General features: G+C 59.8%; 1 protein-coding gene across 3 annotated transcripts in view; it reads left to right on the top strand.

Moving 5' to 3' along the window:
* Positions 1–23,434, top strand: part of CABIN1 (calcineurin binding protein 1) — a 154,341-nt gene that overhangs the window by 116,428 nt on the left and 14,479 nt on the right. For all 3 annotated transcript variants that reach the window (XM_049619133.1, XM_049619132.1, XM_049619131.1), the window contains exon 30: positions 23,191–23,354. In XM_049619133.1, coding sequence (XP_049475090.1) covers positions 23,191–23,354 — 164 coding nt within the window. The remainder of the gene's footprint in view (positions 1–23,190; positions 23,355–23,434) is intronic.

The following is a 23,434-nucleotide window of genomic DNA, read 5'->3' as shown; positions in this document are numbered from 1 at the left end:
AGAAGAACGGAAAGCCAGGGAAGGTTGGCCCCTACACTGGGATTGGCCTAAGCAGCAGTGTTGCCCAAATTGTTCATTGGCTAGGTAGAGAGGATGGTGTAGCAATGGGCACGGGAACATGGGCATCTAGCCCTGCCCCAGCAGGTGGGTCTGGGACTACAGGTGGATGAGGGCTGGAGTCAGTAGCTGGGCCATGGTATAGACCAGGGCCACCCAGAGGGCTGGGACTGCACTGTTGCCTGGTGTGGATACTAGTGTGGGCATGTGTGGGCACGATTGGGTTGGGCCACCTGTCTGTGGTAGACAGTCCCTGCCTAGCTCCACCCAGGGGCTGCAGCTCCTGAGAGGAGAGCACAGTAATAGTGGAGGCTTTCACTGTTGCCACAGTGCCAGAGCATCTGTGCCCGGCCAGGCCCTGGCAATGGCAGGACTGGCCCTGTTTATGGGCACTCGCTGGGGGCTTTATTTGGGGTGCCGCCTTTGATTCTCCACAGCATGTCTATGTGGTTAAGATACTATTATTATCCCCATTGTACAGAAGGGGAAGTTGACACCAACAGGTGTTATGAGCTGTCAAAATCAAAAGGCCTTTCCTACCCTGTGTCCACCATTCTGACCTGGCTTCCCCTGTTGGACAGCAGAGCTTGTGACCCTGTTTTCAGGCCCTATTCATAGGCCACTCCCCGGCTGATGTGCTTGCTCTGGGGACTGGGAGAGGATGCCACCAAAAAGAGTGGGATGCCTCTGCAGCAGCACTTGCCAGCAGTCATGCTATGGTGGCCGAGGCTTGGCTCCCCAGCAAGTCTGCACTTGAGCTGGGACCCAGGCATTTTGAACCTAGCTGGGGCAGTGGGCATGGCAGCCAGTGGATGGGCCCTAGAGATAGGCAGAGGAGGGACGCAGGGCCCCCACAGACCAGTGGGATGCGGGACAGGAAGGATGGGGGTGCACGCAGGCAGGGGTGGGCCTGGCCTGGAGCTCAGCTCTGCTCTGCTGCACCAGGTCCACTGTCCCACACATTCCTGCCCAGTGCGTGGGCCCCAGGTCTACATGTGTGACCGTGGGACGCCAGGATGCCGCTGAAGGGCCACTGCTCATCATCTCACTACTGTCTATGCACCCATATCATCTGATTCTCAGAGGAAATTATCTGAAGTTTGTTGTGGCTTTCCTCTCCCCCCATGGTACCAAGTCCCCAGTGGCTGCGGGTATCCCACCTGGCCAGCAAGGAACGGGCTCAGGCTGTGCTCCTGGCCCTGCCCTCGGTGGAGGGGACTGTGGTAGGTGTCCTGGCCTCCCCCTCATCCTCACAAAGATCCCCAGAGCCGAGCAGCAGCGCCGTCCACGGGGTGGAAGGAAACCTAGTCACCTCATGGTGAGAGTTAGAGAACAGAAAAGAAGGGAAAAGTTTAAATTGAGGAAATCTGAGCTCTTTGGCTGTAGTAGAAATGGCTGCAGTGGTGCTATTTTTAGCATTGTTGAGATGATCTATGGGCCAGTTGCAAAAGTAAACAAAAGATTCACTTCAAGTTCTCCAGGGAAAAAAGGTCCGGTTTTTAAGAGTCTTAAAAAGGTTAGCAAACTTGTGTGGCTTCTTAGCTTATCCCCGCGTTCTCCTTCCTTCCCATGTCCTGCAAAGCTCTGCAAGCCTTGTTGAACTTCACAGCTTCCGGCCTGCTGGGCTCAGGTTCAGCCTGGAGCAGGTGCTGGAGGCCTTCCCGTCCACATCCCTGCCTCCCTGTCTGTGGGGACAGCCTGAGCCCAAGAAGTGGCAGGTGGGGAGGGGCTAGTTCCCACCTGAGAAGCTGCAAGTATCCCGGCCCAAGGGGCTGGCATGCAGTGGGGCAGTAGGGACAAGGCCACAGGACAACCAAACCTCTACCCTGACAGGACCACAGCACAATCATCAATCCCTGCCCCAGCCCAGCTGCCCTCATTCACAGCTAGAATTTTTTAAAAACCACCAATAATCCGGTGTAAGCAGCCTTTAGATGATCATCCCCCAGAGTATAGTCTTTTCTGACCATTGGAGACAATTTCCATCTCCAGACATGGATCCCTGGCTGTGGCAGTGCCGGGACGCTTGGGCAGAAGGAGATGATGTGTTTAAGCCCTTGGCATTCGCAATCTCACACACCATGATAGTCCCGCAACTGCCCACCGTGCCAGTCCCATGGAGGGGTGCAGAGACCCCTGCGGGTGGCACAGCTGTGACTTGCCGTGGGCCACACAGCCAGCAAATGGCAGATCCCAGACTGGAGTCCAGGCCCGGGACCCACATCCTGCGGTCCAGCTTCCACTCCAGAGTTTCCGGCCAGCCCAGGGGGCCGGCAGTGATTGTGTACATGTCCAGAACTGACCTCAGCCCACAGCCCCCTCCACCCAGCCACTGGGGGTGCTCACTCAGGAGCTTGCTGTTTAACATTCCTGAAGAGAAGAACATTTTCCAGTGTGGACTTCTTTTCCCACTGCAAGTTATTTTTTAGAGGCTTGCTCTTGAATAAGTGTCCCTGCCGCATCTTTCTGAGGCACTGCACGTAACTGTCTCAGTTTGGGCAGCGAGCTTTTAGCTTTATCCCTTTAGGACACTGCCCCAGGCCCAGGAGTGCCATCTGGAGGGGCAGCACCCTTGTGCTGAGGGCAGCAGGAAGAGGTGCACTTCTAGGAGGAGGCCTTGGCAAGGCTTTGGAGAGCAGAACAGGGCAGGTGGCCCACTCAGACCAAGGACCTGAGGCTGGCTGGGAGCGAGGGGAGAGCCTGAGGGAGGGCTATGACTGTTGAGGCTGTAGGCACCCCATCTCAGGGCCAGGAAGATGAGGAGGCTCCCTGGCAGGCCCTCCCTAGGCCCCATCCTCAGGATGTGGGGGCGAGTTGGTGGGTATGACCTGGCTCCTAAGCTGAGATGGGAAAAAATGTCAGTGAGTGGGCCCCCGCCAGGGAGGGGAGGGAGGCCACAGGGCTTGCTTCCATGGGTGCAGAGAATCTCGGGGGTGGAAGGCACCTCCTTCATTACTCTTCACTGCAACCCCATGATCCCCATCTCATGATGAGCAAGCTGAGGCTGAGAACAGTGACAGCCCAGGCCCAGCATCCCTCAGCCTGGGATTCCCGTCCCATGGAGCCCGGCTTCAGAGAGCTCAGACCTCTCCCTGCCCCTACCCACACCCACCCACACCCAGCCTGCACCTGGCCTGGCAAGGTTTGAGGTCAGAGCCCAAACAGAGCCTGTGCTGTTGGTCGTGGGGCCCAGGGCAGACAGGAGGGGGCCTGCAGACATGACTGCCCACCTCCGCCCGGGATTTCATCCTGCTCGCTAGGCTCCAAGCAGCTGGCCCCATCCAGACCTTGCAGGAAGGAGGGGTGCCGCGTTACCCTGTTTGCAGATGAGGAATCAGAGGTGGCAAGCCCCGGGCCACTGAGCCGGGGAGTGGTGGCGTAGGGAATGAGTCCAGGGCTTAGCTCCTTGCCATGGTGCCGTCCCCCTGGACCCAGCCTACCCGCTGACAGAGCCAGGGTGTGGAAGTACCAGGGTGGGACATGACTGCTCAGACTCCATTTCCTCGTCTGGGAGATGGGAGGTGGGCGTGTCCAGCACCTAACACTCAAGAGTGTTGTGGTGCCACCCCTGTGCTGAGGTGGTCACAGGCCACATATCTGAGCCCCAAGGAGTAGCCCTGTGCAGCCTGGATGTGGCCTTTTCTGGGCCTAACCTCTACCAGAGCGTGTGGCTGCTCTGCCTGGCCCTCGCCACAACTGGTGACTGCTGGGCTGTTGTCACCATTGAACATTCCTGTTCTGTTTCCAAAAAAGACCCACCTACATGATAAAAACAGGAAGTAGTAGCATCATCCAACCAGGGAGGATTCCAGATGTGGGAGGTGGCAGGGGCGGAGAGCAGTTGAGGGTCTCAAAGGGGTCTTGCAACAGGGGTGGGGACAGAAGAAAGGGCAGGATGTATGTGCTTGCCTTTGCCTGCCCTCCCCAGAGCTGTGCCCATTTAGCAGCCCTTTAGCATCTACTCCCTGCCCGTTTGCCTCCCCTTCCTCGCCAGAGCTTCCTGGGTGTCCCTTCAGGCAGGTCATCGGTTCCCTTGAGGGAACTTGGGGGCCCGGGGGTGAGCTGCCCACAGCCTTTGGCCATCTGAGGCAGCCCAAGCTTGAGTGGAAGCCAGGGGGATGGATTTCCTGAGGCAATGGGCATTGGCCATAGGCCATAGGAACCCCTGTGAGGGGCTCAAACAGTACCTCCCATGGCCCAGAGATGTTTCCACACAAGAGCATATGTGATGATAAGGCTGCCAGGTTTTGCTCATGATGGATTCTTGTGAGCACGGGGCTGCTTTAAGCTCTCTGGGGGCCTGGGCCACTCTTGAGCCCCAGAGTTGAAGGTCACATTCCTAGCCATCTTCTACTGTGCATGATGGCGAGGTTGCCTTGTATGGGGGTGTCTCAAGCCAGGAGCCGCTACAGGTGTGGCTGGGGCTTGTAGATGGCAGGGGGCGCTCAAGCATGGCTGGGATGGGGGGTACCACATGCCTGGTCCAAGTTGGGCCTGATCCACACATCTGCCCTGTGTACCCCATTCTGGACCAGATGGATGGTGCCCTGACCTCAGAGTATAGTTTTGCTGTTGACTTCCTGGTCCTGGCCCCTGCTGACCTCAGTTTCACCATCTCCAAAGGTGGGCCAGTGGATGAGGTCAGTGGTTTTCCAGCCTGTTTTCCAAAAGAACCCTCTCACACATGCCCCGCTGGGAAACATGAAAGGACAGCCTCTCTAGCGGACAGGAAGGGCTGGGTGCCACCTGCTTTGGCCGCCCCCCCCCCCGCCCCGCCCTATTCAGGCTCCCAAGAAGGAGGGGCAGGAGCCCAGGAGAGGCTGCGGGGTCTCTGCCCTGCCACCATTCTGCCAACCCAGACAAGGTGTCCCGAACTCAGTGGCCAGGCCTACTTTCTGGGGTGGCTTCAGTTTGGAAATTTGCCGCCGCCTCCTCCTCCTCCTTCACCTCCTCCTCCTCCGCCCCCTCCTCCTCCTCCTCCCCCTCCTCCTCCTCCCCCTCCCCCCCACCTTCTTTTCCACTGTTCCTCTTTGGAAAGTTTGACCAAGTTGCTTCTGAGAGAGCGGAATTGGGTTTAAAATCCAAACCAGAGTTCCAGCTCCAGGAGTCCCTGCCTGGTTTCCATGGTGACAGGCTGTGGCCACCAGTACCCCTGGGGGCGGAGCAAGGACTCCCTCACAAGGGCAGGCCCTGGCCCTGCTCCCAACCTGGCTCCACCCATACAGCTGGGTGGCCCTGGGCAAGCCAGTCAGGTTTGGTAAGGCTCAGTTTCTTCATCTGCACAGTGGGGCTGACCAGACCTGCCTCATGAGGTTATAATGGTACTGCCTGCCATGTACCCTGGGGCAGTTGTACCCAGAGAGGGTCCAGAAGGGTCCCTGCAGGAGAAGGAGGGAGCTGGGGGAAGGGACCCTGATGACATAAGGCACATGGGTGACGGGGTTCACTAGGGTCAGTGGAGGAGAAGGTGAGATGGATCAGAACCAATTGCGAAGGCCTCTTGAAGGAACTATAGGAATTTGGTCGATTAAAGACAGATTTTAAAATGCTGGTCTCTGAGTATGTACAAGAAGTCTAAAATTAGGGTATGTCAGAGCAGGTGGAACTTCCCCATGAACTCCAGCCCATCGCTGTGTGCCCAGCGACAGCACAGACTCACAGATTCTGTCCAGCCACAGCCCGCTCCTCCAGCTCCCCACATAGGACAAGTACAAGTAAGGGCCAGTTCTGGGCTGCAGGGGAGGCCCACTTAGCACTGGCCACGGGAACCCCAGGCAGCAGAAGCATCTGTCGGACCTGGCCGCCTCTGTCCCATCAGGCCAGCGCCGGGCTTTATTCCCTACCCACCTGGATCTACTTAGAGGAAGGGGGCTAGCCTTGGGCTCCACGCCTTGCTTTGGCTGAGGCTCAGGCCCAGGCTCCTCAGAGTGGGGAATAAACCTGGCCCTGCTGCAGGGGTGTGGGAAACCCAATGAGGTAGTGCTGTGGAGGCCTTTGAAATGGAAGGCTGGCCCCAAGGGCGGGAGGTGAGGCCCCCTCTCCTGAGAGACAGGAGATAGCCGAGCGGAGCACAGGAGCCCACTGCCTTCAGCTTCATCCCCAGCGCTTAGCCCAGGCACCCAGAGTATACTATTTTGTGAGTCTCAGCCGTGGGTGCAGGAGAGGGGTATCTACCAGCCTCTCAGCGAGTGGAAGGGGGGCACGGAATCAGGAATGCTCCTGGAGGCCTGGACTGATCTGGAAGTTGCTCAGATTGTTAGACCAGGGAGAAGGCATTTCAGGAGAGAGAACTGAGGGAGGCCGTGTGAGGTGTGAGGGTCCTGACGGGGCTCAGGGCAGACAGGGGTAGAGAGGGTGACTGGGCCTGTCCTCAAGGCCATGTGTATCTATGGTCAGCAGGCTGGCTCTGTCCTGTGGTAGTGGGGTGCCCACCACGGGTGTACTGGTAGCAGTGCTGTGGTCAAGCGGGCAGCTCTCAGAGCAGTGGGCTATGCAGTGTAGAGGAAAGGCCTGGAGAAGGGTCTGAGGGCTAGAGAGGTTAGGGAGAATGTTGGAGTAGGGCTAGGAAGAGCCCTGTGGAGTGTCAGAGGGGAGTCTGGAGGAGGGTAGGTCCTGGCCACAGAGGAATTAGACACATGTTCCCTGAAGCCTGGTGTGGCTCGGCTCATAGAAGAGTGCTGTGTTTGAGCTTAGACCCTCTGCCATGGGCCAGCAGGAGCATCCTGCGATAACAGTTTGCACATCGCTCTAGAGAGGGGACGGGAGGGGTGCTGCGCTTGGGTCCCATCTTCTGGTCACATCTCAAATGTGTTCTGCTTTGGGAGTACCTCTGTAGGCTGAAGACTGAGCTCTGCTCTGCAGGGTGAGTCTGGACGAGTTGGTTCCCCTTCTGAGTTATTATACACAAGATGTGAAGGGCTTCTGCTTGTGGCCAACGTTGACCAGGAGAAAGTGGTGGGCTTGCTTGGGAACACAAATGTGCACAGAGGTGTGCCAGCTGTGCCTAGGACCTCACCTCTGTCTTGTGGTTGGTGCCCATTCATCTGGGCCTCTCCCTGCACGAGGATCCTGTGTCGGGCTACCCAGGGAAGATACCTGACAGGCGCCAGGCCACTACAGCCACTCATGGCTTGAACCTCACTCTACTGAGGTTCCTAATACTGCCCCCTCACTTAGCAGACCAGCCAGAAGAGCCAGAGCTGCCTCCCTTCCCCACTGCCAAGCCCACAAAGGCCATTTATTAGGAACCTGGGGTCAGACGACAGATAAGACTGTCCTAGTTTTCTCAGTGTGCATGTCAGACATGGCTTTTCTAGGATGCAGGCTTCCCTCCTGAGATGAAGCGGAAGCAGCTCAGCAGTCCTCCAAAGAGTGGGCGATTCTAGAAACCTGGACACAGCTCTCATTCCCAGCCCTGACGTGGGGGTGGACTCAGAGGAGCCCAGTGTAAGCGCCATCTCGCTCCAAGGAGGCTCTCATGGTCCCTATCAATCACACCCAAGACCCAGCTTACCCCGAGAGGCCTCATAGCCTGCTGGTCTCCTTCTCTGCCCTGCCTCTCTCCCCCTTCTCTCTCCATAGAGGCCCCTCCACATGGTCCCATTGGCTGTCCCTGATGTCCCAGCTTTCCCCCCCCCCCCCCCCCCCCCCCACCCAACCTGTGTCTCCATCTCTCCTATGTTCCCATCCGGGGAGATCCCTAACAGCACCTGGCCCAGATGCTGGCGTGTCTTCCCCAGGAAGCTGCCCTGTCCCTTGGCCTCATCCTCGGTTCTCTCCCTCTGTGGCCAGCTCTGCTCCTGATCCCCAGGCTGGAAGTGCCAGGTAAGCTGAGCTGATGTGGACTGCGGCTGCAGCAGTGCCTGTCCGTGAGAGCCCTGGCGTCCATGGCGGCCTTGCGATGACTGGGATGTGGACATGGCCCTCCCAAGGTGGCCGTTTCCCTCTTAGTAAGGCACTGGCGGGAATGTATACATGCCAGAGGCCCACGTGCTGGTGCTCGTGGCACGGGCACGGCTGTCTGTCGAGGCAGACAGCCCGAGGGACAGGGATGCTTGCATCGAGTGCTGCCCAGAGCAGCCGGGCTGTGTTTCCCTGGGCGTGTCCCTTCCCTGTTCCCCACCACTGTGTCCTCACTCGTGGTCAAACAGGCAAAACAGCTGGATTCAGTGATGTCAAAGATACCTTGTAGCCATAAAGCACAGTCTAAAGAATTTCTGGGTACCAGAAGCTCTAGCATATGAGAGAGAATGAAGTGGGGTTGTAGCTGGAGGTCTGTATACCTGGGGAGGAGAAGCATGTTTCGCTGTCTTAGCTGTCTAGGAGGGGAGAAGAAGCTGGCCAGCATGAGACCGGAAGGCCCAGTGTCTTAGGCTGGTATGCTCTTGGCAGAGAGGCCGCCCAGGCACACGTCACACAGAGCCAGTGTCCCACAGCAGGGAGGCAGGTGAGCAGTAGTAAAACTTGTACCTCCAAACCAGTTAGCAGCTCAAAACTCCAAGGCTGAGGACTGGGACTGTTAACTCTGAGAATTCTTGCCACCTAAAGGCAGCATTAGACTCAGCCAAGGAGGAAGATGGGGTTAGGTCAAGTGGGGACTGAGGTAACAGCCAGCAGAAAGGAACCAGGAGTGACCTATGGATCCATGTTGGCTCCGGTCTTGAGAAGGGATGGTGCAGGGGCCACTAGGGCCACCTGGTCCCTCTGGGCAGCTCAGCCGGCAGCACTTTGGGCAGCAGCCCAGCTCTGGGATCTAGGCCGTGGCTTCACTGGGCCTGGAACCCACCTCTGCTGGTAGTGGGATGTGCGGGAGTGCTCACACTCACCGGCCTCGTGACCCAAAGGCCAAGCACCTATTTCCAAGGAAGCCTGTGGTTACTGCTTAAGGGGGTGGCACTGCTGCGGTGACCAGAAAGTGTCCAGGAGAGGGTGAACAGTGTCCTGTCTGCCTTTGCTGCTGGTCTGCCCCAGGGCGAGGACATGCTGACACAGAGGCTTATGGACATACACACATTCACCCATTGGCCTGGGTTCCACGCCCAGGTGTCCGGCACGTCTTCCTTCCTACTTGGTAACGCAGGATGACTATGTCTGCCCTGTGGGCCAGTGTTCATCCTCTGTTGTTCCTCACACGATGCTGACACCTTGAGACAGTTCGGACTTTGCCCTCTGACCCTCCTCACCCTCCTCCTCCTCACTTCACATGCTCCTGACAGGGGCTACGCACACAGACAAGGCCACAGTTATTCAGTTTCACTTTCTCTAGTTCCTTCTGGCTTTGGTCACCATCCCTGGGCTTCGGGGGAGGCCAGGCCTTTAACCTAAGGGCAGCAGGCAGTTTGCATTTTAGAAATGGCTGTGGTGTAGAGAATAAATGTGGCCAGCCAGCAAAGGGTGGGGAGGTAGGGCCGGATTGGGGTTGCAAAGAGAATCACTGGCCCCCACCCCCTACCTCCCCCCGCCCAACTTCTCAACATGAAAAAGGGTGGAGCCCTGGCCCACCTGCTTCACCATTAGCTGCCAGGGGCTGCTGGGTGGGCAGCAGCCAAGGACATGAAGGGTCCACACTTCCCACACTTGGCCCTTAAAACCGGGGGCCTTGGGCTGGTGGTGGGGAGGTAGCTCTCAGGGCCACCTACCTGTGGCCCTCGCCACCATCATCCTCTGCACGGTGGCCCACCGATCCTGGAGCTGGAGTAGGGAAAGCCAGGGTCTGCCTGGGAAAGCCCCTGTGGTGACCAGGCAACATCCCCAGGACTTTTAGTTTCTTATGATCAATTGTCAAAATTTGCTCTGGAGATTTAAGGTCAGACATCCCTTGGAAAGGCAGCGAAGCACCCTGATGGTATGGGGCTCCTCCTGCCCCGAGGCTGAGGACGCTTGGGCCCGTGTGCAGCCCAGGGCCAGCGTGTCCACTTCTAACATCAGTCCTTCTCCAGGGACAGGCTGGGGCATGCCCTTCAACACCCAGGCAGGTGACAGGGGCACTCCAATCCCCAGGATTGACCAGAGCAGCCAGCCCACAGGTTAGACCAGCCTTTCCCTGCTCCCTGGGGCTCCTGCCATACTGTGGGTGAGCATGGCCTCCTGGGCCCCCAAGGCTGACAGAGTGCTCACCACTTGGTTCTCGGGTGAGCTTTCAGGGGTGGCCCTGAGGTGGATGAGCTGCCATCTCACCCGGACAGCAGTCAGAGGCCTGTGTGCTGCACGTCCAGGTGCCTTGTGAGCAATTAGGACTCATGGCGCTCTCCTGCATAGGGTACTGATAAGTCCCAGAAGGGGCACAAGGCTCTTTTGGGTGCAAAGAATTCTTGAGGATCTGGTGTAGGCTCGCTAGGGTCCCTTTAACAGTATTCTCACATGGAACCCCACAGAGCTTCTGATGTACCCAGGAGTGCTTCCTCCTGGGGAGTCAGGGAGGGCGACCCCCACTTTCCTGTTCTAGGCCTCAGTGCCATGGCCTGTCAGCTACAGATGGCAATGCCCATCTCATGGGGCTCTGGAGAGGGCTTGCACAATCCAGGGCTTGGGATGCTGGGTACTGTGGGGTGCCCAGGGCAGGGCTGAGGAAGCTGGAGATCATGGGGAGCACACATTGCCCCAAGGCTCTCCCCTCTGAGCCCATTCCTCATCTGTAGAATGAGCACAGTCCCCCTTCCAGGCTGCCCTAGTCTCTCCAGAGACTTGGCAGGGGCCTGGTATACAACCCCTCACCTACCCCGGGCCTCAGTGTGCTCCTGAGAGCACCACAAGGGCCGGTTTCCAAAGAACTACGTACTCAACACAGTTTCTTCCTGGCCTAGGTGTGATGAACCCGTGTTCTCAGCCTCCTTTGGTCTGACTCGATCTTACAGGAAGTGGATAAAGTATGAAGTGAGGTCATGAGCTGTGCAAGGCACAAGTGTCACTTGTCTGCTCCAGGCTTCTGTACAGCCAGGAGGAGTCAACCAGCTCCAGAGCCAGCCAGGCCAAGGGAGCAGGTCCTGGCCATACTGACCTTACTGCTTTGTGACTCTGAACCAGTGCCCAACCTCTCTGAACCTGTCCCCACATGTGAGTGTCAAATGATGATATGCGTGTAGATGGTGAAGGGCTATTGTGATTCCAGTGGCATGTGGGTTTCGAACTCCTTGTCTGAGTCTCGACCTGTGGTGAGCACTCTGTCAGGAGACCACCGTCCTCACATAGCCTTGGGGTGGCTTGTGCTGCTTGTCTCCTTGCAGGTGAGTGACCCCGAGAACAGAAACCTGGTTCTCCCAGGGCCTGGCAGGGAGTAGTAGTCCCCCAGGGGGTGCCAGACACTGCCTCTGTGTCCCCCATCCCCAGGAGGGAGGGATGGAGGGCAGAGTGCAACATCCCCTTGGCTGAAGGGGTAAGGTTGGCTCCGAGCCTGTAAGGACTACAGACACCTGGCAGGGTCACGTAGCAGGACAGAGAACACTAGTGCGCAGGAGCTAGCCTGAATGTAGGATGGGTGGAAACAAGCCGGCTCAGGGAGATGGCACCGGGACAAGTGTCACCAGGATGGGGGCCAGGTGGATCTGAAGCTTCTGGGTGTGGGGGGAGGGAGGAGGAAGTGAGGAGCTCGTTGGGCTGAGGTGGTGAGAGGAGCTGGCGGGGGGGGGGGGGGGGTGGGTGCTGGTGGCAGGCCAGGGCTTGACGCAGCATCCCCTCCTTTGCTTGACCTCTCCTCACCTGGGACCGGAGGAGCAGCTGGTAGCTGGTGGACAGCCCTGGAGCAGCATGCCCCACAGTGCTGTGCGCACACTGGAGCTGTGGGTCCTGGGGGCATGTGGTATGTTCTTGGGTGAGGCTCTTCCCTCTGCTCCCATTCCTCATCTGTAGGATGAGCATAGTCCCCCTTCCAGGTTGCCCTGTGCTGAGAGGGAGGCGTGCTACTGTCCTTCTTGGAATTCAGAGTCTGAGAGGGGATCCTGAACCTACCCTGCTTCTGTCTAGCCTCGACACTCCCACCGCCTTGACCCAGGGCCTTCTCCTGGCTCAGCCTTACAACCCAAGTGGAAGATGAGGCCCCTGCCAGCTGTAAAGGCCGCTGGGGGACTGCCATGGCATCTCCGTTCTGCCCTTCCCCCTGAGGATGTTACTGGGAAAGTCTTTACTCCACCTCCCACTGCCCCATTGGATGGGCAAGGACAGCTCAGGGTAGCTGCGTGTCTCCACACACCCACTCCTCTGCCCTCCACAGGGCCTTCGCCTGGCACAACTCCAGGGGGCGCCATTCACATAGCTACCGCGTGCGGGGTGAGGGCTGCCACGGCCCTCCGCACTCCCTGCCGCCTCTACACCGCTTGGTCCGGGGCCTTTGAGACCCACAGCCCCCCCCTCCCCCCGCGGTGAGGGCTGCACCCCACGCCGGGTGGGCAGTCCACCACCGCCGGCGCGCACCGGGCCAGGGAACCTGCGAGGATTGGCCGGCAAAAGTCAGTTGTGCTGCTGGGCCCGCTTCCAGGCCAAGCGAGGGAGCGAGTGCCCGCGCCCCGTCCGGCTCTGCCCGCCCCGCCCCGGCCCGCCACGAGCGAACGAGCCTCCGCGGCCATGGCCCGGCGCCCGCCCTAGCGCCGCTGCACAGATGCCACGGCGGAGCCGGCGGGTAGGAACTTGACCGGGGCCGGGGGGCGGGGGCCTGGGCCGCGACCGCCTCTCCTCTGCCCGCCGGCTCCCCGCTTTCCGAAGCTTTTGCTCGGCCCTTCCCAGGTCGGCTCGGGCGGCCACCCCCCGCCCCGGCCCCCAGCCCGCTAGGCGCAGCAGGAAGCCCGCGGGCCGTGGTTTCCCGGGCGCCGCTGCGGAGGAAGTCGGCCGGCGGCGGGGCCGCGGCGCTCCCATGCCCCCGGGCCGGCGCCCTGCACAGCGTCAGGTGGGCGGCCGGGCGGGCCGGGACGGCGGCGCACGGAGGCGGGCGGCGGGCACCGGCGGAGCCCGCACCCGTACCCGCGCCGCCGGGGGAGAAGCCCGCGCAGCGAGCCCCGGGCGAGCCCAGCCCGACCCAGCCCGGGGCCTCCAGCTGGCGCGCCGGGGTGTGCGCTGCTCTGCGCTGCACCGCGCGAAAGCGAAAGCCAAAGCCGCTCTCCCGCCGCCGGCCCGAGCAACTTCGCGGCGGGCGGCGCCCAGGAGGAGCAGCGCAGGGCCGCTCCCGGGGATGGTGAGCGGGCCGGCCGGGTGGGCAGCGGCGCCCGGGCGCGGTGCTTCCCCAGCTATAAATAGCTGTTGTGCGGGGGCGGGAGGATGGTGCCGGCGGTTTGAGAGCGCCTAGCCTGCTCGGAGCCCTGAGCCGGGCCAGGACCTTGCCCCGCGGCAGAATGAGAGGGAGGGTGTAGAGGGGCGCGGGGCGGGGGTGCGGCACACGCAGGCGGGGCCGCGGTGGAGTTGTCAGGCTGGGCTCCCCCACGCACTTAGTTGTTTGTTGTTTCTGCTTTTCTCCGGGAGGGGGAGGGGAGGGACAGCCTGGCAGTTCTGGGGACCCAGTGGGCGACGTCTCATTTGGTAGAAGAGGCTGGAAGCAGGCGGGCACCAGCTGCAAGCAAATTGCAGGCTTCCCCAGCCCCTGCCTGTGCTGGGGACTCATTACCTGTGGATGGCGCGGGGAATCCCTTGCCCTCGGGAGCCCAGCCAGGACCGCTGGTTGGGTGGAGGGCAACGGCGCCCCTGGCGGTTTTGTACAACCCTGCGGCCAGAGAGCCGGCCTTGATGGGTTTGAGGGGGGGGGGGGGTGCTGTTCAACCTCACCTACCTCTCTGGCTGCGCTGCCAACCTTAGGCCTGGAGCAGGACAGTGGTTACAAGTGCTGTGGGAGGGACAGGGCCCTTAGGTCTAAAAGGCATCAAGAAGATGGGAAGTCCTGGCCCCAAAGGCCTCAGAACTCCTGAGGAGGGTGGCTCCTGAAGGAGATGGAGCTATCTGGACTAGCTGTGGGAGAGGTGCTGCCCTGCCAGCCTGGCTCTGTCTGTGATGCTCGCCTTACTTGGGGACACGGGGTGGAGCGAGAAGAGTAGAGTTGTCTGAGTTTTGCTGTAGTTTCAGCTCCCTGTTGGCTGTGTGCCCTGGGACGAGTCTCTCCCTGTGAGCTCTAAGTGAAACCCCATGTTGTAGAAGGTGGACAGGCACCCTCTGGGTGCCATTGGCCCCCCAGGGCTCCCAGGCACCCAGCGCAGCTCTACATGCTCTCTCCAAGTAGTCTTGCTGTTTGGGAGGCTCGTATGGGTATGCTGGTGACAGAGGTCTCCCTAAGACTTTGGAGAATGCTGGTATTCTTCCCAAGGCTGCTCCCGACCTGAGGGCCTACAGTCCAGATTCCATCCTGGCTTAGCTTGGGGGTCGGGCTGCCTCGCTGAGGCTGGACGCTGGAATATTTTTCTGTTTCTCTGGGGGGAGAGGCTCTAATCTACCCCAGCACCCCTCCCTACTGAGGGGTTCCAATCACCGGCATGGAAGCTGGTCCTCGGCTGGAAGCAGGCTGCTCCCACAGCCCCAAGCCCGCTGCTCCTGGGAATAGGATGCCAGCAGGCTGCCCGCCCTCGCCTGTTTGGAGCGATGAGTCACCACTGCACCCATGCTGTGGGGGGGCGGGGGTGCTGCTGCAGGAATCCCTCTGCCCAGGGAACGGGTTCTCCCTTGGGTGCTGGGTGCTCACAGCACTATGTTTTCTGTGAATAGAAATGTTGGGGCTGAGCAGCCCTGGGAGGCCTGTTCACCTGTCATACTGTGGCACATGGGGCTAGCTTGGGACTGGGAAGGCCCAGGATGATGGACTGCTCCCCCTGCACCCACCTCCTGTCATAGGTCAGACACCCAGGCCCTGCTGCTGCCCCTCTTTTGTTCTCCTGCACGGAACACTCCAGGTGGTAAGGTCGACCCTCAAGGGCTGCCCATTTCAACTCCACTTGGCAGAGGCTCCTTCTCCTCTGGCTCCTGCACCTTCTTGGCTCTTCTCTGGCTTTCCCTGAACACCCCATCCCTGAAGTCCTTACTTTCTCAGCCCATTACTCCTTGTACCAGCCTTTCTTCTCTCCCTTCACCCTAGATGCACACGTGTCTATTTGTCCCATTAGCAGGGGACCCCTCTGGTGGGTGTGCCTGACCCATCCATGTAATTCCTGGTTCCTGGGGTGTACTTGGCTTACTGTGCAGTTGCCGGGCTCATCTGCACTGGCAGACCCAGGGACCACTCTGGAGCAACTTCTGAGGTGGGCCTCCCCAGCACCCAAAGGGGATTCATCTGGGGCATAGACTCTCCAGAGTCTGTTCAGGCCTTGGCTCATGCTGGGGACTCACTCAGAGCCACCCTAGGGCTACACTGAGGTTGAGGACACTTGGAGGCCAGGGTTTATGGCTTTGACCTGGAACGTTCCTTTTCTGGAGGCTCCTCGGGCAGGCCCCATGGGCCCACGTCCCTGTCTGCCTAGTTTGACTCTCCTGTGGAAGGGCTTTCCTTCCACCCAGGAGGCCAGGCTCTGTTCAAGGGGCCTGACGTGCCAGTGAGCCAGAGCCACCCGTGGGCAGCTCGGCATCTGGGAGGCCATGACGGGGCAGGCTAGGATTCAGGTCCTTGGGACTGGCTATTGACTTCAAGAGCTAGGTCAGCCCTTCTAACCACTCTGTTAGCAACTCCTGGTCAGGTAGGGGAGGCCTGAGAAGGCCCCAGGCAGACGTGGGCCCCTCTGGGTGAAGCAGCGTTGGGTGAGCTGGAGAGGGCCCACTGTGTGTGGCAGACACCGCCTGCCCAGCTGCCCGCCTGCTCAGCGGACTGAGCACCCCTAGGTCTCTCACAGTGCTCTTGGCATCTGACCGCTTTTCCCCTTTTAGTTCCTCCCCAATGCACCCAAGCCCGGCTCCTTTGTGGCCTTTCTGGGTGCTCCCAGGGGTGGCTACTTTCTCCTCTGTCCTCCTGCTTGAGCCTCACTGGGTGCCCTGGCTGGGCATGACCCCAGTAATAGCAGAGCGGGGAAGAGACATCTGAGTCCTATGGGTAGGGCAGCAGGGGACAACGAGAGGAGCCCGGCCAAGTTGTGGAAGACCGAGGCTGGAGGCCATGCCCAAACAGGGGCTCAAGGGACTAGATTATGAAGTCTCTGAGACATTCAGAACTGGTGCAAGACACTCACTCCGCATCCCTCTGCCAGTGGGCACTCCAGTCCCAATCTACCCTCTTGGGGTGGGGGGGGGGGGGGGGGGGGGGGCGGCGTTCTCAGGTCTTCAAAGGCCCTGGCTCAAAACTGAAGTGATTTGGTGTCACTGCTTAGTTCTGTGTTTCTGTTTCTAGTCTGTAAATCACAGATCACGTTGATGATCTTTTGTACCTTTGTAAGCATTCAGAGAGGACCTGAAGGAGAGTCTGGTTCCTGAGTCTGGTCCCATACCAGGTCACCGGGTAGCCTTGGGCAGGCTGTCCAAACTCAGTTCTTCCCTCTAGAAAATGAGGGGTGCGTCGATTACATACTCGAACAGTCCCTGCCAGTGTGGGTTTGGGATGAATCAGAGTCTCCATCCGGTCCTTATGGCCTGAGCTTCATCCACGCAGTGACAAGCCTTTGCCCTGGGTCTGAGTGCGGCTCAGATGGAGCAGTGCCTAGTCAAGCACATCTCCCACCTGCCTCCTTCTCTGCCTTGGCATCTCCAGGCCACTTGTTTTCCCGGGGGGCCTTTGCCTGTGCCCTTAGTGTGCAGGAAGCCCCAGGGAGAGCCATTACTGAAAGGTGGGGTCCGTGAAGGTGGCAGGTGCATCTGGGATCCCCAGAACGACCTCGGGGCATACCATTGAGAACGGCCTGAACGGTGGCCTCGCACAGGGCAGTTGGGGCTACTGTGAGAATCAAAACCTGCCGTTTGGGGCCGCCAAGCTCAGCATTGGCCCTGAGCCAGGTGAAGAGGCTGTGCTGGTAGCCCTGCAGGTGTGCAGGGAGCCAGGGGTCCAGGAGCCTGGATGGGCAAGACCTTCTGGCCCACACTGAGGCAGTTAGGGAGGTGTGGGCTGGCCAGCTGATGGGGAATCTGGGGAGAGAGGAGTCTCTGCCCCTCTAGGAAGAAGCTTCCCCCAGACTCCAGTGTGCTGGAGACATCATGAGCCTTAGGACTGAGCACGACCTTAGCCTGGCAGCCAGGAGTGTGCTCCATGCCAGCAGGGGCATCTGCTATCCATCCCTGAGGTGCCACCTGCCAAGATTTTGGTGACCAGAAGCCAAGGCCTCGTGGCCTTCCTGCTCAGACACCAGCCTCGCCCTGCTTTCCAACCCCCTTTGTGAGTGGACAGTGTGTTCATGGGCAAGGGCACCGGTTGGCCCGGCAGCACCCCACCCCTTCCACCGACCCAGCTCTCAGCTCCCGTGGGAAAGCTCCCCTGGTCTCCAAGGGCCTCCAACCATGCCAGCCAGCCCCACCCTCCATGAACCTCCAGGTTTGCTCCAGTGTGGGGCTCAGTTTCCGAAGCTCTCTTTCCTTAAGAGCAGCAGGAAGATGCCCAAGTCTCAAGGCTACAGGGAGGGTTTGGTAACTTGTCTCAAGCACTCAGCACAGAGTCTGGGGCTCCATGAATTATTCAGGTAGTTATAGTCTGTCTCAGTGACCTCATCTGCCAGCCAGGAGCCTGGAACCACTTGGATGGGTTGGGGGTCGGCTGAGATGCTCCCGAGGAGATGCACATAGGTGGAGCTTTGAGCACAGTCCCAATGTTTCTGAGTGCTTCTGAGGCTGCTGCTGTATGCCCCCAACTGCCCACAGCTCTCCAAGCACGCACCATCCCAGCCAGGAATTGGGTGTGCCTGCACTCTGGCGGAGGGGAGTCTTGGGGTGCAGCCAGAACTGCAGGACAGGAGGGCAGCTGGGGAGGGCACAGGGGAGAAGCAGGAGGGGCCCTGAGTCATGCCCCGCCAGGCCCCGCCTGGCACCAGTGTTGCCTTCCTGCCTCACAGGTGAGCCCCGTTCCAGATCCTCCTCATGGGGCCCCTGCTGCCCCTGGCTCCCACTCCTGCCACTCGTTCCTCTGCGATCCTGTTTTGGCCTGTCCTTCAGCCCCCAAGTGCCGGCCTCCCCTCTTCTCGGGCACTGCTGCCCACTCCCTTCTTATCAGATCCCCTCTTCCTCCCTCTCAGATGCCTCCTGGCACATCCCCTCTACCCTTCCTGAAGCCTGTGCTTGTGGCCTCTGCTGCTGCAGGTGGAGCCTGACTGCCCCTTCCGCCAGTGTGCAGACATCCCTTTCCCAGTGCATTCCCCTCCCTGGGAGCTCCCCGGTTCTCTTAGGGGCTTCATAGCCCTCCCTAGGCACAGCCTGACAAGGCTGTCGTTCCCTGAGGGGCGGTACGTGGGGGTGTGCTTTGTCTTCTTCCCCTCTGTAGCGGGGCGGGAAGTGTTCCACTTGTCTTGGGGCTGCTGGTATCGTGGGGGCTCTGGCTGCAAACACAGAAGCCCAGCGCTGCCTGCTCAGGCAGAAGGCAGAGCCTTGGCTTACTTGCCACCCTGCCAGCTTAAGACTCTGCCTGGTGGCTCCACGCCCTCGGGCCAGCTGTCCCTGGAGGCTAGCTGCATGTCTGCAGGAACCTCCCCAGGGCTTATGGTGCCTGTAGTTCCCTCCTGATTTTCCGTGGACTCTGCCTGATGTGTTTGGTCTTCCTTTCCGAAATAGCTGGCGGTATGTTACGGCTGCGCGCGCATATCTGGAAAGGAATGGGTTAACAGAGAACCCTCATGTAAAAGGGTCCAAACCATGCTCTGAAACGTGTGGTACAAAGTAGACCTATCCTCAGGGGGTGCGTCCAGAGCCCTGTCCCTCTGTCCGTCCTCAGGGATTGGCCGAAAGCTGTTTGGGAGTCCGGCTCCTGAGCATAGGAACCCTCGTCTCCTCCCAGAGTGATCCCCACAGATGTGCCTAGCCGGTGCAGAGTGGCTCCGGTGGAAAGTGGCCCACTGGCCCCAGACGTGAGGAGGGAATCCACATGCACTCCGGGCTTGGCTACCATCCAGCAGCGTGGCTGGGGGCTCGCTGCCCCTCAGTGGGCCTCCGGTTCCCACCTCCACAATAAGCAGTTTCAGCCAGCTGAGTGTGCTTGAAAATGTCCATGATTGTGTAACTCAGATGCCACTGGATTCGTCAGTGCCGGCTGGAAGCAGCATCCCGGGAATCAGGAACCGGGTGCAGGAGGAACGGCAGGGGTGGGGAGGGCGGTCCCAGAGGGTGAGACAGGCAGGCCAGTGGCGCCATGGCGTGACAGGGAGCGGGTGGTAGGCAGACCCCCCCCCATCGGTGTGCATCCAGAAAGCGTCTCATCTGAGGCATTGCCTTGCGTCAGCCCCCGCCTTCATCTGCTTGCTGGTGGCTACCACTGGTGCCAGGCTACCTACCCCTCACAGCCCCAGGCTGGCCCACTTCAGGGGGTGGCTTGGTGGGCCCTCCAGAGTGGTTTCCTCAGCATCCTCACTGGCCCGTTTTGGCACATCCCATCCCTTCTCCAAAAGAGACACCAAACAGGTAAATGCCCTGCGTCTTTGATTCCGGAACTTGGGAGCAAGAGCGGGAATTTGGGATCCCCTCTCTGCAGGGGCCCTATCCACACCCCCCACCTTCTGCCAAGTCTGCTGTGGCCACCTGGTCCACCCTGCAGAGGGCCAAATGTGTTTTACCTCTGGCATCGCCTTCTCAGCCCCTTCTTTTTCAGGGGAGAGAGGAGAGCTAGCTCTTGCCCCACCAGGAGCTTGGCCGGATATGCCCCTGAGCAGCCCAAAGTCCTGCCAGCCCTCAGGGAGCGTGTTGCTGACTCGCCATCATTGCCTTTTGGCAAGGAGGCGTGCCGCCACCCCCCACCCCCACCCCCACCCCCACCCCCCAGTGCAGGGCTCATGTGCACACCCAGAGCTCTGAAGAGCATTCATTTCCCTGGGAGCAGAATTGTTTCCCACTTAGCCTGGAAAATCTCCAGGGTGAGGGACTGGTGGGGAGGTGGATGAGCTGGGCTTCTCTGCAAGCAGGAAGCCCTTCTCAAGCTGGGCCCCTTGCCTCTGCCAGCTTTGTGTCGGGCCCCTGGGGACCTGGAGCTGAAGCACACCTGCCCCCACTTAGGACACATTCCTAGCCACCGGCCTACCACCCCCTGACCATCTGAGGGGCTGCCCCCAAGTGGTCCTGGCAGAGGCTTAGGAGGGCAGCAAGCCAGGAGGGCTTCAGAGAGGAGATGACCTCACAGCCAGGCTTGGGAGGACACAGGAAAACTGGCTGGGCAGAGGAAGTGAGAGGGCGCCTGAAAAAGTGAGAAGGGTAAAATTCACGGCTCTATGAGGGGGCATGGTGAGTGTCCCGAGTCCAGGGACGGGGCAAAGGCCAGTGAGGCTCAGGTTTCCGCTGAGGTAGGTAAAGGAGCTGCCTTGTCAAGGATATAAGCAGTGAGGGATGCGGCCACACCATCCTTTTCCTAACTTGTCCTGGCCCAGGCCGGGTGGACGAATGGGGAGCAAGAGTCGAAGGAAGAGGCAAGATGAGGCTCGAGCCGGAGCAGGAATGTTAGGGGCATAAGGTGCAGGCTTGGGTGCCAGGGAGGGGCAGGGGTGTGGGGACAGCCTGGGGATCCAGCACAGTGTGAAGAAACCTTTTCTAACAATCTACCAAGGATGAAACGGGCCACCTCCAGAGGTGGTAAGCTCCTGAGATGTACAGGCTGAAGCTGGTGCCCACCAGGTGTGTTGTGGGGGCCAGGCATTGGGGCCCAAGCACCCCAAGTGCCTGCAGCCTCCTGAGGCTTTGGCGCCATATCTGAGGCCCCCATGACACTTGCTTCTGCCCACCTCACAGCCAGGCTCACCCCGAATCCCTGGCAGAGGTGACATGAGAGGAACAGGGCCACTTTCCCAGGGGAGGGGCCAGAAAAGTCAGCACCTCTGTCCTCACACAGCCACCCCCAAACACGATTTGAAGGAAGAAGTGTGAGTCTTCCATTCATCCTCCCCAGTGGCTCCCCCAAGGAGAGCAGGTGACCCTCCACCCTTAGCTGCTCATCAGGCAGCTGGGAGAGACCTTCTGAGCCCGGATCAAGGCGCACTGGGAGGAGTGACCTCCGATTGTTCTTTGAGTCTTCAGAGGTTTTGCCAGGGAAGAGGGAGGCATTCAGTGAAATCCAGGGTCATCCTGGACCCTTGTGGGTTGAGGGTGCAGAGCAGAGCATGCCCCTCTGTGCCCTAAGGAAGAGTGAGATCCGGGAGCAGTGGGGTCACACCCAGATCTCTGGCTTGACCCTGGGCCGGCTCTGATGCACACCTGCAATGTCGTGGCATGTGGTGGGACTGTGCTTCCGACTCTCCCCCTCTCCTGTTAGGTGCAGGAAGGAGCTGGGGGCCAGTGGTGGAGGGCCAGAGCAGGTGATGGAGGCTTCCTTCTGGGCTGGTTGGCTGGTCCAGCCTGTGCTCAGAGCTGTGGTGGTGGTGAGGGGCCAACTGTGGGACTGCCTCTCATGCTGTGTGACCCTGAGGGAGTTGCTCCTCATCTCTGTGACATAGAGATGTCACGATGTCACGATGACATAGCTGTGTCAGCCTGTGATGCAGAGCATGGTGACGTCTGCAGTGCCTTGGGAGAAAGAACCAAGCTCTTCTTCAGCCTGGCAGGTCTGGTGGACAACAGAGAGGGCACCTCCCAGCCCCTGCCACACATCTGGGGTACAGTGTCAGGGCCACACTGGCCAGACAGCTGTCCAAAGCTGCCCCTCGTCCTCTCAAGTGGCAGCTTTTCCTGAGCTGCTGCAGAAGCCACCTGTGCCCAGTGGGAAGATACAGCGTTGGTATCCGTGCCCTAGATGTGGGTGGCCTCAGCCTCCTGGTTTTGTCTAGGCCGGGAGGCAGCTGGTGCCTTATTTGGTACTGTCTGGGATAAAGAGTAGTTGCCAGCCTTCACACAGTGCCCCGGCCTGCTCAGGGGGTGGGGGGAGCAGTTCTCTGTGCCCGGTGTGAGCCCAGTGACCCAGTGTGGAGGCTCTGGGGGCTTGGAGTTGCAGGTTTTAGGCTCCTCTCTTACTTAAGTGGCTCAGGGCTGGAGGTGCCCTGGTTTTCCTCCCGAGACTGCTGGAGCCGGGAGTTAGTCACTGAGCACCCACGGGAATAGAGCCCTGGGAAGGGCACCCCCTGGGTACCCTTCTGTGGGCCCCGGGTGCAGGAGGCAGCATTGCCCACAGCCCTGGTCTGGGCAGGAATTTCTCTAGGGTGTTGGCTTCAGGAAGCCACATGTGAGCCTGCCTGCTCCTTCCAGGTCCCCAAAGTCCTGCCCCAGAGACATAAATCCTAATGTCCAGGTCCTGCAGCCTCAGGCCTGCTCAGAAGGTATGAGCTTCTGTTCACTTATAATTCACTCCCTTGGTCATCCTTTCCTTCACTACGCCTGGACTGGACCCGAGTGTGTCTCAGATACCATGCTGGGTGTGGGGATGCCACAGGGAACCAGACATGGAGCTGCCGATGAGCAGGGTGCCAGGTGCAGGGGTGGGCTAAGCACGGGCTGAGGGAGACCGTGGCGGGTATCCTTAGAGCTGGCCTTGCTCCAGCGCAGCCTTCAGACAGTGAGGTTGGATGGCCGAGAAGTGGAGGAGGGGGTCCTGGCCAGAGCATACACTGGACAAAGGCGGGTTCAAGGAAACCTGGGCATCCAGCAAGCTGCAGGTCATTTTCAGCCCAGCCCTCCATTCTCTGGGTACCGCTGGAGGGAATACACACGGGTGGGGCCCAGGCTTGAGCATGTCTGGCCAGCAGCAGCCGCCAGATGTTCACGTTGGCCACCTTTTGACCCATCAGTTCAGCTCTAGGAATCGGTCTCATGGCTGAGTCAGCACCTGTGCAGAGGCGCAGAGGCACTAGACTTCTCCCGCTGGTTGCATTTAACTGAGGGGATGCAGCCTGTGTGCTTCCTGTAGGGAAGAGAAAAGTAAACACATACCTTGCAGCCATTCAGAAGAGGAGAGTGCAGAATAGTGCATGTATTCTTTGCCACCATCCGTGGAGGGAAGTAGATGGGGGTGGCCACGCTCCCACTTCCCTTGGGATAGCAAGAGGGGTCCGAGGCACCCTGGATTGGGCAGAGTCCCCTGTGGTATCATGGCAGGCTCCGGTTGCGGCAGCCCACCTCACACGCCCGCCTCTGTCCATTTCACAGGGCATCTGGCGGATCCCCGTGGACGAGATCGACCGGCCGGGCAGCTTTGCCTGGCACATGAACCGCTCCATTGTGCTGCTGCTCAAGGTGCTGGCCCAGCTCCGGGACCACAGCACCCTGCTGAAGGTGTCCTCCATGCTGCAGCGGACCCCGGACCAGGGCAAGTGAGTGCAGCCACCCGGCCCGGTGTGTGGTCAGCCCCGTGGGGGCAGCTGGTGCTGCCGTGGGTCAGAGCATGGGTGCA

Source organism: Panthera uncia (genome assembly GCF_023721935.1).
Source record: "Panthera uncia isolate 11264 chromosome D3 unlocalized genomic scaffold, Puncia_PCG_1.0 HiC_scaffold_8, whole genome shotgun sequence".
NCBI classification, from domain to species: Eukaryota; Metazoa; Chordata; class Mammalia; order Carnivora; family Felidae; genus Panthera; species Panthera uncia.
This window is presented reverse-complemented; position numbering and strand designations above follow the sequence as displayed.